This window comes from Denticeps clupeoides, chromosome 6, assembly GCF_900700375.1.
Source record: "Denticeps clupeoides chromosome 6, fDenClu1.1, whole genome shotgun sequence".
NCBI lineage: Eukaryota > Metazoa > Chordata > Actinopteri > Clupeiformes > Denticipitidae > Denticeps > Denticeps clupeoides.
Window position 1 is genome coordinate 8,589,388 of NC_041712.1, and position 16,517 is coordinate 8,605,904.

Consider the following 16,517-nt stretch of genomic DNA (forward strand, 5'->3'; position numbering starts at 1 on the left):
CCTTCAGGCTTCTCAGCCACCACAATACAGTATTATACTCAATACAGCATTATACTCACTGTTTCTGTGCAGATTGAGAAAAATTTTGTTCCCTGTTGTCTGGGGTTTTATAGTTTTTATTCCGTATAAAAGTATAATCTGTGTTTATTACTATATAGCATTAATTGAAATCCACTCTTATCAGAGCACCTTGATTTGACACCAATAACTAGGAGCATAAAAAAAAACACACACACACACACACAAATCAATTAAATTACCAATTTATTGTACAAAATAAAGCATTCTGACATCTTTAATTTTCTTAAAAAGAGATTCAATGCAAAAATATAATGGTTTCAGAACTTGAAAGTACATTTATCATAGGTCAATGCATCTGATTAATTGTGTGTGTCTGTCACAGTACCCCCTGTAAACATTCCTCCATTGCTCTCAGCTCCTGTAGCTCCTGACAGCGTGGTCCGCAGTGCCGAGCGAGAAGATTCCGAGCTTCAGGGATCACGGAGAGCGCATGAACAGCTTCCCCTCTGTCAATTTCAAACATCAGTGGACCATCACATTTACACACAACACTACACTCCACCTTGAAATTATTCATGTTTATAGTATATGTAATACTATAATTAGACAGTAACTGTAGGTCCATAACTAAATTTAGTCAATTACCACTGTAAATTACCTCATGTCACTTTGACACATGAATAATTGACCAATAAATTATTCTCCTCCACACATTCTATAATTAATAATCAATAATGTAATTGCATAAAATCATAAGACCCTTACCCATTGAAGTACAGCTGTACCAGTTTGAACATTTGCTGTCCCAGTTCAACACTGTCCTCCCCATACTGAGAGCGAATGGCTGCAACACTGCGACTCAGGTGGGTCGCAGCAAGATGCCAGTTACCTGAGATGAGAAAATCCTTTTCAGATTCTAACATCATGTAGTGAACACTGTGGAAGCGTGTGAGCGTGTTTAACTCACCCATGCTTGCATACACCCTGGCTGTGGTGTCAAAAAGCTGGCCCTGCAGATGGTGTGTGTCCTCCAGATGCTCTGCTTTGGTCGCAGCCTGCTGCAGATACTGCAGAGCCTGGCCTAAAGCACAGAGAGACACAATCAATGAGGGGGATGAATCCAGGAATATTAAATGATCCATTGCAAAGCTGATTAGTCCTTTAGCAACATGCATCCTGATGGTAACATGAAATTAAAAAAAAAAATGAAATAAAAAGAACATAACGATAAAACCAAAAAGTTTGGCATTTCCATATGCCTGCCAAATTTAGTAAACCCGGAAATGCACAGCGTGCAGTGACTGTCGGATTAGTAACAGATTGAAGACCCGTTTCATTTGATTTATTGGGTCTGCTGTATTTCATGACCTTTGATCTCTGGATTTAATGATTACTAGTCCTTTTTAATTATATTTATCGCCTTAATTTTCGAAAATTTAATTTAAGACTTTTTAAAAATTCCCAGAAATCCAGTTAAAGTTTAGTTTGCAGTAGATACTTTCAAGTAATTTCCGGACAGCAGAGAGACATGAACACTATGGAGATCACCATAGATGACCAGTCTGCTCACCCATCACTCCATCAGTCTGTTATACATGTACCCATGTTATACATCAGTCTGTACAGGATTATTAGTAACCTATTTAGTTCTGCAGATCACCACATCATTCTGCTCACAGAGATCCAAAACCCTCAGATGAAGAAGCAAATACCCGAACAACATCTGACATCAAATCTAGACATGCTGTGTGGAACGCAGGTGACACCAGTCTTCACCTGGCCTGTCTGCATCAATGAGTTCCTGTGCCTGGTGCAGGAGATCTCTGGTGCCCTGCAGGCTGTGCTCCATCTCAGTCCTGGAGACCTGGTAAGCACATGGGTCCTGCACACACATGTACCTTTCTTCAAGATTACTCCAATCACTGTATTAGTTTATTTGGCTATTTTTGAAGTGAAGTGATTTGCTCAGTGGCAAACTTTGTGGTTTGAGATTTGAACCCTCCACCTTCCAATTATTGGCTCCTCTTCCTTACCCGCTAACTGCCCAGTTTCAAATTCAAATTCAAATTCTATTTGTCACATACATAGTCATACACGGTATGATATGCAGTGAAATGCTTTTTGCAACTGCTACAGACCACAGTATTGCAAATGTTGCAAGTATACAATGAAAACCAATATGCAAATATTGCAAACATAACCAAATATTACACTTTTACATCTTTAACATAAAATATGTGTAACTGGTAGGGTGAAGGTGTGCAAATGAGCAAATGAGTGAAAGACAAGTTTCCAGTCACATCTTAGCCTTTTCAGTATATTTAACTCCACCCCACCAGTACCTGCAGGAGGTTTGCACACTCTGGGCATCTGAGGTGTGTGGGTGGAAGTTTATCTGCCGCTGATACCTCTGCTCCAGGCTGCAGCTCCTGTAGACAGGCCTCACATGAGCACTGGAAGCAGTACTGTTCCAGCAGGAGGCGCTGCCGATCCCTCACCTTCATCCTGCTGAAGTGTGGGCCTGAGCAGAGTAACTGAATAATTCATATCTATATCTCTAAGTACGGAGTTACATTTAAAAGACATTTTATCTGTGTTTTGCTGCCGTGAGTGTCTCGTTCTTCTGGGAATGTTGAGTTTAAGCTTGTGGTATGGGCTCTCGTGAACTCTCTGTCTCTCTCTCATACTGTTTGCCCTGTTCTCAGTTGGATTACGGGCTTGAACTAATGTTTAAGCTTGCATTGGAATTCCCTGAATGTATGATTTGCCCTGGACTCCCCTCTCACCTGGGTGTGTTTACCTCTCTTACATACAGAGAGTCTGCCTGCCCTTCAGTGTTTACTATGTTAATAAAACCTTTGTGTCTGTGTGTGGTTTCCCCTCTGACTCTGACATTTGCTGAAGAACAAACTTTCTATGTTCATTTACATTTTTACTTTCAACAAATTGAAATCCACATCTTACAATTCACATGAGATTTGAGATGACACACATCATGTATATTTTGCTACAAGTGTACATGCATATTTTAATACAAGTGTACCTGCAATAGCAGCAGAAAGATGGTCTAAAGATGTTTTTTCATTTTTAAAGATAGTGAACAGGAAGATAGAAGGAAGTATTCATTTTTTTAAATTCTTGTATTTTAGAGTACTCTGTATAAATATTTTTCATATATAAATAAATATTATTCATATATAAATATATATTACCGTAGCAGTGCAGCAACTCCTGTCCGGTGTGCACGGCTCTGGAGGCACGAACGGTCACCCAGATGCCCCCATCTGAGGCAGTGGCCTGTGATGGAGCACTGAAGGACAGACTAGTGTTGGGACGACAGGAATGGTTCAGCAGGCTCAAGGTGGGAAAGACGACTGTGGCGATGCGGATCTGACGGCTGGCCTGTACTGCCCCCTTGTGATCATCTGAGAGAATACAAAGGGGGGAAAATGATGAAAAACTAATGTAAACTCACAACAAATGAAAGCTTTTAGAATGATATACAGTGGTACGGAAAGTATTCAGACCGCCTTAAATTATAACACTCTTTGTTTAGCAGCCATTTGCTAAAATCTTTTAAGTTAAGTATTCAGACCCTTTGCTCAGTATTTAGTAGAAGCACCTTTTACTTTGACGGGATTTATCAGACGCCCTTATCCAGAGCGACTTACAATCAATAGTTACAGGGACAGTCCCCCTGGAGACACCTAGGATTAAGTGTCTTGCTCAGGGACACAATAGTAGTAGAATAAAAAAAAAAAAAAAAAAAAAAAGGAAAAAGTGGGGTTTCGCTCCTCGCGAAAATGTCAAAGTCGCATCACCTGTGCAAAACCACGCCTACTTGCAGTATGAGCCATTAGTTTTGGGTGAGAGCACAAAGTGCAAGACAGGGTTTTCATGGGTCTTTAAAAAGTCCTAAATTAGAGTTTACAAAAAAAGTAAGGGCTTAAATATAATTAAAGGTGTCTTATAATCCTTAAATCTAGAGTTTAAAGGTCTTAACATGCTAAATAAATAAAACAAAACAAGCCTTTAATCTGCTGGTCAGTGTGTCAGAGCCCAATCGGTTCCACGCCTGCGATTGGGTACTGACAGCACACATGGAAATGACCAGGGGCATCCTAGCCTGTTTGGTGCCATGTGCATTATGATTTTAAAAATCACAAAATTAAATCTTGGAATCAAGGAGGGACTGGATGATAAAATATGAATAAGAATAGTGTTATTTAAATATTCTCTGACAATATTGAATGTAAACTCGACAGCAGGGTACAGAAAATCATAAAGATGTATATAAATCACTCACATCATACAAATACCTGGTATTTATCTGGTCTTATGGGTGTGACAAAGTCCACTTTCATTGCCCAGATATTGTTTTATCTAGTATACAGTTATGACATATGTTGAAGTAAAAAGTTTATTCTACAACTTCCCGCTGCAGTGTCTGTGCTATAGGACACGTTACCCTTTCAAAAACATTTACATTTAAATTTACGTATCAAATTATATACTACAATATATACAGTCTATGGCTCAATTTATATCGCAATATGAATTTTATGCTATATCGCATAGCCCTAGCCCTTAAATTTTTGGAAAATATAGTTAATTCATAGTTATTAGAAACTGTCCTCAGACAGGCTGTAATAAGCATGAATGTGTGTGAGTGTGTTCTAACCTGAAACTCGTTCTGCGCTGATGGCCTGAGCGTTACACCTCAGCTGCAGCAGGTGCCTCAGTGCCGTCACTCCCAGCAGGCTAAGCTCAGGAGGCCAGAACATGTTTTCTGCCGTCTCGTCCTCGCATTGTGACTGGCTGCCATGCTGGTCACTTACAGAGACACAGTTTGTCCATGATGGAGGAGGAGGACATGCTTCCTGCAACCTCTGGTACAGCATTCCCACGGTAATTGCATACAAGAAGCGCAGACTGGCTGTATGTCCTTCCACATGAGGCAGGAGGCTGTACACCCATGTATATGTGTTGTCATGGCAACCAAGGTCAAAATCCTTAACAGTGTCGCAGCCTGTGCCCTCTGCTGCTGATTCTGTCTGGGCACTGCAGCATGTTTTACAAACCCGCTCACTCTTTGGCTTACATATTTGTTTGGGGGCATCCTTCAGGCTGTCTTGTGCTCTCTTAAGATTCTCCACTCCAGCTGTAAGTGCCACCCTCAGTGCCAGCTGGGCCAACACACCCATGGCCAACAATTCACTACCCAACGGGCATTCCCAGCGATGGTGCCCGTGCCATGCCTGCTCTCTGCACCTCTCCCCACAGTAGCGAGCATAGCTACAGCCTGCACAGGGTACTGGATTGAGGGTGTGACCCAAGCAGCGGTGACAATAGCGATCTTCTGAGCCAAATGTGCAGGCAGCATTCTTTTTATTCACATCTGGACTAGATCCATCCCCTGGAATAAGAACAGCACTGAAGGCACAGTCCTCAAAGACAACTTCTCCTGGCTTCTTAGTCTTCGTTGCCACTATGTGGCGTCCCTTCTCACTGCTGAAGCACAAGCATATGTCTTGCTGGGTGTCTTTTACATTTAGCTCAATACGGTTTCCTGTTGTGGGTTTGCGCTGCACCGCCCCCTGTTGCTGAAGATGACTAAGACACTGGGTCTTCCTACTCAAGAGTTTGGGTTGCAGGTTCGATGGATAGCCATGAGCCAGAGCTCTGTTAATGTCTTCAAGGCACTCCTACAGAGAAGAGAGAAGGTTTTCCACTGATAAATCAACACTCAATTGGAGGAATTGCTTCTCAGTTAGCAGGCAGGTGGGACAGCAGCAGCCAGACTTAATGCAACCTGCAGATGGTGCACAGATAACCAGCATTACGCCTGTACTACTAGGGAGAAAACAGGTTCTTCCGACCTAATCTTTCATTTGCTGCATTATTTTACCATCTCTGTTTGCAGTGCAGACACACCTTGTAATGGCAGAGGTGGAAGAGGGCTGCGGAGCGGTTGGCATAGCACAGCGCCAGCTGTTCTGATCCTGCTGGGGCATAGCATACACCCTGCAAAAAATATGATCAACAGCAATGCACTTCAAACAGCTATCCATAGTCCTTGATGTCCTTTGAGTACATGGACATGCTCACATGACAGAACATAGTCCTACCCTGGAATATTGAAGCACAGCTGAGGAATAGTCCTTGGATTTGAAGCAGCTGTTGCCTTTCTCTCTGAACTTTCCAGCAGATTCGCAGCCCTTGTGAACAAAGTAGCCCTCAGGGACACCAGAGAACATGTGCCCATCTTCTGCACTGGTATAGTGGAGCAGAGACAAATATAGAACACCGATCTATGTGACAATGTCTGACTGTTTCACACATCCCACAACTAACAACAGCTCTTGGATAATTCGGATCATGTTATTTCATTCAAATGAACGAATATCGATTCATTTAACACATTGGCAAAAAGGTCCAGACGAGTCACAAAAATTGTGCCCAAATTCTAGTAACCTACTGACGTTATTAGTGACCGTCCAAAGCAGAACATCTCGTTGATGTCTGTCAGAGTCGAGAAACCTCTCTTTTCGGCCACATCTAGTCGGTTCCACTTCTTTTCAACGTGTTCCGTCCAAGCGGCACAAGGCAGATCCATGTTTCTACACGAGAAGGGTCTGTGGCGCTCTACAGTAAGCAGAAACACGTGACCTCCACAGTGAGCGGAAACACGTGACCTCTACAGTAAGCGGAAACACGTGACCTCTACAGTGAGCGGAAACACGTGACCTCTACAGTAAGCAGAAACACGTGACCTCTACAGTAAGCAGAAACACGTGACCTCCACAGTGAGCGGAAACACGTGACCTCTACAGTAAGCGGAAACACGTGACCTGCATAGATACAGTGGAAAGTTCGCGAGTGGAGGTTGGTACAGAGTCGTTCATATACAAATGTGCTGTTAGTAATTTAGTAAACTGATCATGTCGGCACTTTATATGCGTTACAACATGGAAATATTTAAAACGAATGTCTTTTTTTTTTTTTAACTTTTCTTATAGTGCTCCATGGCAGGCAAACACACAGACATGTTTATTTCCTTGCCCTGGTCTCTTAACCACATTTTGCATTAGAATATGATTTGTTTTCTTCACTACTTTTCACTATCTGTAACATCAATGTACATTGTTCCATTTACTGCATATTGCACTTTATTCATGTCTCTCATTCCACCTGCATCAACATTGTAAAGTACTTCACAAAGAGATTTATATATTTATAAATATATCTATTCTCTGTCCTATTCTCTACTGCTTTTTATTGCCCAGTTTTTAGTTAGCCTTTGTTAGATTGTATGTCACAAATAGAAGTATCTTGTAATTTTTTGTAAAGACTTTTCTCTTAAAATCTTCGTTTGTTTTTTTCATGTTATTCTGCTAAATCATTATCACAAAGCAAAGTAGTTTTAAACAGTAATTGTTGCCAATGAAACATTGAAAAACCACTATTACATGCCAAGTGTAATGTGTTATTTCTGCTAAAACCTGAACTGGCTTATTTTTTCTTTTTTTTTTTTTTACATCCAAAATGTATTTGATCTCATAACTTAATCTGTTGTCTAGTACATTTTCTCTGCTCCCTCAATGTGTTCAGTGGAATAAGGGTCTCAGCACTTTGAAAACCATAGCATAAAGTAGCATCAAAATAGTTGTATGTGTATAAGGTGTTTATCTGCTCTTCTCTTTGTTTTAGATGCACATATCAATCTGTAATTCTGCCTCGAAGCCAGTATTGCAGGAATGCACAACATGTTGCAGAAGACTCTTTCACTGCCCTCTGTGCCCCACTTTCAGCCCTACTGTCAGGGCGAAGATTGAGGAACATATAAATGGGCACATTAAGAATGCTTTGCCTTTCAAAGGTATGTTGGTATTAAATATCATTTATATTTATAGATATAAATATAGTTATGTGCACTTTTTTTCAACACTTCTGCACTCTCTTTGTTGACTTAAAAGTTGCTAATCACATTGTACAGTTCAGTGCATTCATCAGCAAGAAAAAGATTGTATTTTTATTAAATGTATTTTTCTTTCCTGTTCACCACATTGCTTGATGGCACTTGTGATCCATACCCTTTTGCTTTCATCATATTATAAGATTGGATGGTCATTATTTTATTTGTTTTTGTTAACATGTACACTTTGATTGTTAGATAAATTGATTGCATTCTGTATAACTACATTTAAATTACATGTGTTCTTTTATCTCTTACAGACAAACTTGTATGCCGGTGCAGGCTGACATGTAGGGCGAAAGGACACTTTCACTGCCCTGTCTGTAATAGGACAATCATACGGCGTGGGGACATGGCAAGGCATTTATTGTTATGTCAGCATTCTTCAATGCCAAGTCAGCCACCACTGTCAGGACTGCTCCCCGCTGTACTCTCCGAGGAGTTTCGTCTCCCTCCGGCTGCACTGTCCAAGGAGCCCCGTCTCCCTCCGGCTGCACTCACCGAGGAGCCCCGTCTCCCTCCGGCTGCACTCTCCGAGGAGCCCCGTCTCCCTCCGGCTGCACTCTCCGAGGAGCCCCGTCTCCCTCCGGCTGCACTCTCCGAGGAGCCCCGTCTCCCTCCGGCTGCACTCTCCGAGGAGCCCCGTCTCCCTCCGGCTGCACTCTCCGAGGAGCCCCGTCTCCCTCCGGCTGCACTCTCCGAGGAGCCCCGTCTCCCTCCGGCTGCACTCTCCGAGGAGCCCCGTCTCCCTCCGGCTGCACTCACCGAGGAGCCCCGTCTCCTTCCCGATGTCCTCTGTCCAGTGTCTAAACAGTCCTCTGAATTTTTGGTAGACCATTCATATGCTATACCCTCTGTCCTGAATGAAACTGTGGCTTATGGGAAGCCAATAAAAATTAAATGTCCTCACTGTGGCCTTAGTCTATGGTTTAGACACATTAACAATATAAAAATGTTCTGTTAAGCTATGGCAAGCTTTTTGCACACTGGAGAGAGGACACAAAGCTGTGCTTCAAGGACAACATGTGCCCATTTTCAGACTGAAAAAAGTTACCGGAAGTCAGTCAGGTCAGTATTCACTTTAAACACTAGTGTAATTAAATGGCAAAATGACTTTTGACTCACTGTTAAAATAATTGTTCTGCATCTCCATTTGCTTGACACAGGAGCCAGCAGTTGTTCAAGATCTGCATACTGCTGTGCACTGGGTGTTCCAAAAGAAGGCGCTTTTCCATGGACATGTAACCACGCCAAAATATCTGTCCTTAAATAAAGAGGGCCAGCGGAGGGTCTTAAGAGACAGTGACTGAGAGGGACTAAGGGTCAATGCAATCGTTGAGATATAATGGATGGAGGAAGGCACTGGCTGTTTGTTTTTTAATGTGTTGTTTTTTTTATGTAAATACTAAATTTCAATTAAACTTTTCACTTTTGTTCACTTGTTTTCCATGTTCATACTTATACTACTAGAAATTAAAATGAAAGATTACAGTGTAAATGTAACATCTTTGTTTATACTTTCATCTTTAAAATAAAAAGCTTAGTTGCTATTAACAGTCTGTTAGTAATGTATTACCTTGTAATCAATCATATTTGTATACATTTTACGCATTAAAAACATTGTTAATTAGAACCACGTTTATTTCTCAGTAACAACAACGCAATTTATTTTTTGCTGTCAGAGTCGATTGTTCTTAATGTATCTATTTTAAGTACATCCTATGTTTTTTTAACCTTTTATTCCAATATAATGCAATACGGGATACAACACAAAAAGAACATTTCTCATGCGACGAAACTGTGTTTAATTTTGACGTCACGAGTTTTCGCCTCCTGTGGAGCTCCACACACCTTACACTGGAGGCAGCCAGGGAGACAGGTGCTGTTGTTAAAAACGCCGCCATATACAGGCGGGCTGGCTGTCGCGCGCTGATGACGTATGGAAACGCGCGACGCCTGCGTGGTGACGCGACGCACGTTGAAACGCGCGGAAGTAAAACAGCTTCAGTAATCAGATTCTATTCATATAAAAGCTTTATTACTAAACTACCGGCTTTGGTGTCTTCGGTGCAGCAAATCGCCCGCGTAAACTTTATTTTTGCGCATTTATCACCTGCAGTTCATGGACGGAGGTGTTCCCGCGCGCCCATGTTCATGGTTCGAACGTGGTTCAGAAATCAGAACCGTGTTTTTTGGAAATTGACCGACGTGTGTACTTATTTCAGACGTACTGGGGGGAAAGGATTACACCCAAATGCGGAGCAACGTTACTTACACGTTACTTATTCTAATTGTTTGACCATTTCATTATTTAAAAAAAACTAATACAATGCATAGAGATGACAAACGGTTTAATGGTCATTCTGACTTTATTCCAGTAGATGGCGCCAACAACACACATCATTAATTTACTGACTAAGAAACGTTGCATGTTCGATTCTTACACGATTAAGAGATTATTACTCTTGAGTTGATGAAATGGAACAGGAAGGATCTAGTAATTTCAAAGTGTTTGTGTCTGTGCCGGTGTGCTGATCTTGGTGGTTATAAGAGGGAAGTTAGTGCTGTATATTCAGCAATGCGACAGATGTTGGTGTAGTGCTGGTGTATCAAATGAATGACAAAATAAGAAAACTTCACACGTCTTAAAATCAAATCAATAAAAAAAAAAATACAAGCTATCTTCAACAGTACAATTAGTGGCTTCAATCAGTTTCACACAGTTTCTGAAACTGAAAATAAGTGGAAACAAAACAAACACAAATAAGGCAAAATATTAGTTTCCCTATTCAACCTATTCACTAATATTTTGCACATTAAAAAAAAAAAAAAGGAAAAAAAGCAACATAAAATATGACTGGTGACCTGCAAGCACAGTGGACTCCTGCGGAGCCGTTCACAAGCGGGCAAGTTGCAAGCCAAAACCTTTCTCCATTGTTCCAGGCCACCAGGTCTCCACTGCCCGCCAACAACCACACAGTACAACAAAGCAGCAATTGGTCCAGTCATGCCACTCGACTGGACAGTACGTCAACAACAACATTTATTTCTTATAGAGCCCAAAATCACATATAGTATGGACTCTGCAGTTGACCTAGACCCTTCTGTACGAAAAGAAAAAATGAAAGGAAGAAACCAAGTAGTGAGACAGAGAGGGACCCCTGTCCAGAGTAGAGTGAGCCTGCAATTGCAGTGCAGGGTTGGCTAAAAAGATGTGTCTTTAGCCTGGACTTAAATATTGACGTTGAATCTGAGTTCTGAACATTAGCAGGAAGGCTGATCCAAAGCAGGGGAAAAGCAGAAAGCTCATCCACCTACTGAGAATTTGTTAATTCTTGGTACCAGTAAAGGCCTGGAGTTTTGTGGGCATAATTCTTGTGAAACTCTGTTAGCAAGTCACTCAGGTAATGAAAGTATTCCACTTTTAACCATCACCCTTGGTGAGCAGTGTGTGGGGACGGTGCTTTGCTCAGTGGCACCTCAGTGGCACCTTGGCGGATCGGGATTCGAACCGGCAACCTTCTGATTAGGCCACCACTGCCTAGGGACCCACCAGGGACCAGTCTATGTTTAGCTTTGTATGTTAGTAAAAAAAAAAGTATAGTCTATGCAAAATTTAACGCCAGCCATGCACCCTCCAGACGGATACTTCTGCGCACCGAAGGAGCCTTATGTTGCTCTACTCCACACACGGATCCACTACAAGCCACGGGTTACTCGCAGAAGAAGTAAAATCACCTCAGGGTCTTGTGTGTCTATTCTGTCGGCCTAGCTGCCGAGCCGCGGAACCGGAGGTCGGAAACAGGGAGTGCAGACAAAACAATACTAGGGATGTGTGGGTTGATCCAAAATATCGGTACTATCGATACCAAGTTGGTATCAGGATTGAATTGATACTAGCACAATGGTATCAATATTTTCAGTACCATGTTCCAACTGAATTGGCCAGTAGAAATGCTGCTCCTCACATATCATCCTGACTCAGCGGCATCACAGAAAGGGGCGGTCCCAGCCTGTTTGGTGCACTGTGGGGCAAGCCTCATTCCCGGCACCGCAGGACTCCTGACAGACACTTTATATTTAGATTTTTCGAACACATTTAGTTTTTGTATCAGTATTGGATCAGTATCGCCGATACCGACCTGAATTTCACTTGTTGCCGGATCAAGAAGGAACTTTCTACAGTAATTCCCTACAGTAAATCCATCTGGGGATTGGTTGACCTTTATGATGATTAAAATAGGCGTCAACCCCAGACGGTAGCACACACCCTATACTGCCACACTGGGTTAAAACGTCGGCCTGGTCAGCAAAGGGTTCTACAGTGTTTTCCAGACACCATATGGGTGAAGTTTCAATGTGGAATCAAACTCTGCTAATGTTCTTGTTTTTTTCAGCATTGTGGATGTTCTGGAGGGCCTTCTAGTGATTCAGCATCTGGTGCATCCAGTGGCAGAGAGTGTGTTGGATCTTAAAAAGAACATCCTTGGACCTTTGTGATCCCCCCACCATCTGTCATCATCATAACATTAAATGAACAGGGACCTCAAGCACTGAAGAACATGGTCTGTGTGTTATTTCTAACATTTTGTTGAAAACTGTCAGCAAGCATTATATAACCATGTGAAATTGTATTTCTAAACAATAATGCATATAATTCCATTATTTGCTGTATGTTTTTTTACACAGTATACCGTATATGTATTGAAATAATGTTTCACACAGACCCCCCCCATATAGTGCAAGCATAAAATAAAGAAAAAACATATGTGTGTGTGTGATGGTAGTAGCCTAGTGGGTAACACACTTGCCTATGAACCAGAAGACTACAGAGTCACAGGTTCAAATCCCACTTACTACCATTGTGTCCCTGAGCAAGACACTTAACCCTAAGTTCCTCCAGGGGGACTGTCCCTGTAACTACTGATTGTAAGTCGCTCTGGATAAGAGCGTCTGATAAATGCCATAAATGTAAATGTAAATGTATACACACTAAAGTGACATGCTTGTCACATGTGATACACAGCAGCACAGCACACCATGCACACAGTGAAATTTGTCCTCTGCATTTAACCCATCACCTTGAGTGAGCAGTGGGCAGCCATGACAACCGCCCGGGGAGCAGTGTGTGGGGACGGTGCTTTTGCTCAGAGGCACCTCAGTGGTACCTTGGTGGTTCGGGTTTCGAACTGGCAGCCTTCTGATTCCAGGGCTGCTTCCTTAACCGCTAGGCCACCACTGCCCCACCACTGCCCACTAAACTAAACTATACTAACAAAAACTAAAAATTAAATACTGTACAGGTTTTTCTACAGGAGAAAAGTTAAACTTTTCTGTATAACGAACAGGACAAACAGGACATAACTGGACAACATCATGTAGGATGCTTGTAAGTGGATATGTTGGGTATTTCAAACAGGACACACAAGACAAGACAAGACAAACATGTGCAAAATGTGCAGGAATGTGCAAAATGGTCAGTATGTTATCAGGTGCTGGAAGTGTATTGTTGTCGAGTTTATCAGTTTTTTGGTGATGGCAGTGCATTAAGAGCTCTGGCTGCTTGTGGAACCTCTTGCAATGTCTGGCAGTTACAGTTCTGATTCTGCGAACCATCTGCCAGGCAGTAGGAGGGAGAACAGGGCATGTGAGAGGTGGTGTGGGTCCTTCATTATGTTCCGAGGTCGATGGATGAGGTGATTCTCATAGGGCTGGGAGATGGTGGAAGTGGAACCCCGACGATACGCTCTGCTGTCTTCACTATCACTATCCGAACGATGTGCTATTAACCTTTATTCACTTTCTTATGCTGTTCAGCTGTAATGAATGATTTGGTTTAATGGAAAAAGTGAAAATTGATTAGTTGTCACATGTGACACAGCACAGCACGCAGTGGTCTCTGCTTTTAACCCATCCCTGAGAAGCAGTGTGTTGGGAGCGTGCTTTGCCAAGTGGCACCTCAGTGGCACCTTGGCGGTTCAGTATTCGAACCTTCTAATTACATGTATGTTTCCTTACCCGCTAGGCCACCACTGCTCCAGTGACCATGTTCCATGTTTAAAGTGAATTATATCCTACAATACTACTAATGATAGAAATCAGGGCTCAAATTTGGAAATAAAGGCTTATCTCAGCATTGTTTTGCTGTTCACAGACGGTGAAAAAAAAATGGTTAGAAGTTCACCACCTAAGAGGTTAACTGACAGCAAGGTGAAGAATCCAGCAGAGCTTCGTCTAGTCCACGGGATCTTCAGAAGCGGATCAATTTCCAAGAAGTTTCAATTGAGACCTACACCTGGTAAAAACCATGTCTTAAACATGTCTTTCTTGATGGTCTTTTTAGATATCAGAAAGGGGTCTCAAACAATATTCCAGGCTGACAATATTGACATGCTTCATAAAAAAATATTTAAAAATGAACAGATAAACCATTACTCTAGCTGTCACGACACAAAAAAAGTGGGTGTCGACAAATAAATAGGAGGATACAGGCACATACAGTTCCGATACAAACCAACAAACCAACATGAAGGGATCTGCTTTGGATAAAAGGGAGATGGAAATGGGAACACGTTCAGAACTGACTCAGACCATGCAAGACAAAGACAAAGCAAGACACCAAGAAACAAGAGTGGTAGCGTGCACAACATGTCTCCCCATCGCTCAGACTGGTTCTTATTCAACACTGGTGCAGGAACCGTTCCCTGCACAGGCGCAGGCGCAGGGACGGGTGTCAGGTCTGCAGGGTGCTGTCAGGCTCTGCCATGACACTAGCAGTTTGTTTCAGGGTCCATCTTTTGTACCCCTGCATATTAAGTACACAGGAATATAGGAACACACAATTTCCTCAAACCTTTTCATAATTGCTTATTGCAAACCAGAGTCGCAGCTGCTGGTGGGACAGTGGGGAGAGGACAGGGACTCACTCCTATGGACAATGCAGGCATTCAAATTCACCAATTCAGTGTGCATGCATTTGGATGGCTGGAGGAAACCTGTACCAACACTTGGAAAAAATGAGCTGTGAGGTCACAAGCCTAACCACTAGTTATAATAATATGCACACTATCACATTTTGCTCATCAGCCTGAGGTGGAGGGTTATACTGATAATTTAACTTCCCCACTCAAACAAAAGTTTTCTACCATAGCTGTAAATGAACCCAGAATTTGAAACAAAGTGAAACTGGACTCACATTACCATCTGGGCTTTTTTTGCTCTGTGGCCTTCCTCAGCTCAGATACTACGTCTCTGAATACTGATGCTCAATTACAGCCTAAAATAGCAGCTTCATCCGTGATTTCCTCCGGGACAGCGCAGTCATCACACATCTTATTATTAGGGAGAGAATGTTGTGATTTGCAGCAGGAGCTGCGTTAAGAGGGCACCCACAGGATTCACGGTCTCATTTCTTGCCAGAGCTCTGCTGCCTTGTAGTAATAATATTTGGCCTGTGGAAACTGACATGTGGTGGATGTTCCTTAATGCTGATCGTTGTGAAGCATGTTTAAGAGGAGTTAGGCAACTGTTTTGTTTGCAGAACTTTTACATGGATCATAATAATTTATACAGCAAATACCTTTTCTGCAATGGTGCAAACGTTTGCATCATCTCCAATGCTCCAGCCCCAGCCAACAAGGCCGCACCAATTTCCCTCCTACTAGCAACAATTCACAGACCCCATCAACATGCACAGTCAGTAGCCACGACAGCATCAGATCTCTGCACAGCAGAGCTGCTCTCTGCACTCTGCACAGCATGGCCAGTGAGTAAAACATAGAGCTGCCCAGTCCCCCCCCGAGCGGATTTCAACCCTGTTGGCTGTAGGCTCCTCATTGGTGCCGAGGAAAGTTATCTATAGTGGCTGATTGTGTTCATCTAGTAGAGGCCGGGGCACATCAGGCTATTCAAGAGTGTGCAACTTTATTAAAATATGCCACTCAGCAAACACAACTCCAACTGGATGCACATCACGATTTCCAACTTTTCAACCATTCGTTTGTTCTCTGCTCTCTACTCCATTTCCTGTTCATTTTGTCCTAAAGTTCCCACTCAATAGTTCTTGCTCTCCTAATGAATGTTTGAATAATATGTAATTAATTATGGTGTTGGAAAACAGAACATTGGATACAAAAAGCACATCCATTCTGAGCTCTCGACACTTGTGCTAGACTGTGTGACATAATGGGTGCGGTCTTGGTGGTGATGGTTACCGTCATTTTGGGACCATATCTGCTACCCAGATCTGATTAGAGAATTCCTAACTTTGTCCGCCCAGTTATGGAGGCAGAATCTGAAGTCAGCTTTATTGTCCTCATTGTTACGTCCTGGTATTTTGGGGTGTGTTTCTGTTCTGTGTTTTGTGTTGTTTGCAGGTGCCTGGATATTGTAAATTGAGCCCACCTGTACCTGCTGTGGGACCGACCGAATAAAAGGAGCCTCAGTCTCCTTTTTCAGGGCTGCGCTTGCCGTGCCATCCACCCACCCGCCTTCCTACCCTTTCCCTTTGACATCACTTCCG

General features: G+C 42.5%; 2 protein-coding genes across 5 annotated transcripts; one reads left to right on the forward strand and one right to left on the reverse strand.

Moving 5' to 3' along the window:
- Positions 1-247: 247 nt before the first annotated feature.
- smyd4 (SET and MYND domain containing 4) lies at positions 248-6,686 on the reverse strand. 4 transcript variants are annotated; one of them, XM_028983875.1, is made up of 10 exons: positions 6,504-6,686; positions 6,150-6,294; positions 5,956-6,045; positions 4,703-5,726; positions 3,234-3,446; positions 2,430-2,542; positions 1,798-1,903; positions 989-1,102; positions 787-910; positions 248-527 (listed from the first exon to the last, which is right to left on the reverse strand). In XM_028983875.1, the coding sequence occupies exons 1-10, from the start codon at positions 6,635-6,637 to the stop codon at positions 398-400; spliced, it is 2,193 nt and encodes a 730-aa protein (XP_028839708.1). In that variant the 5' UTR covers positions 6,638-6,686; the 3' UTR covers positions 248-397. The 4 variants fall into 4 exon arrangements, with proteins under 4 accessions (XP_028839708.1, XP_028839707.1, XP_028839710.1 ...); XM_028983874.1 differs by having other exon boundaries at positions 2,364-2,542; XM_028983877.1 differs by having other exon boundaries at positions 2,364-2,542; positions 6,150-6,289; positions 6,504-6,638.
- Positions 6,687-6,866: 180 nt separating this feature from the next.
- On the forward strand, positions 6,867-9,434 carry LOC114792978 (uncharacterized). The gene is made up of 4 exons (XM_028984541.1): positions 6,867-6,906; positions 7,732-7,900; positions 8,257-9,064; positions 9,163-9,434. Exons 2-3 carry the CDS (start codon positions 7,732-7,734, stop codon positions 8,958-8,960), a joined length of 873 nt encoding a protein of 290 aa, XP_028840374.1. The 5' UTR covers positions 6,867-6,906; the 3' UTR covers positions 8,961-9,064; positions 9,163-9,434.
- The last annotated feature ends 7,083 nt before the right edge of the window (positions 9,435-16,517 follow it).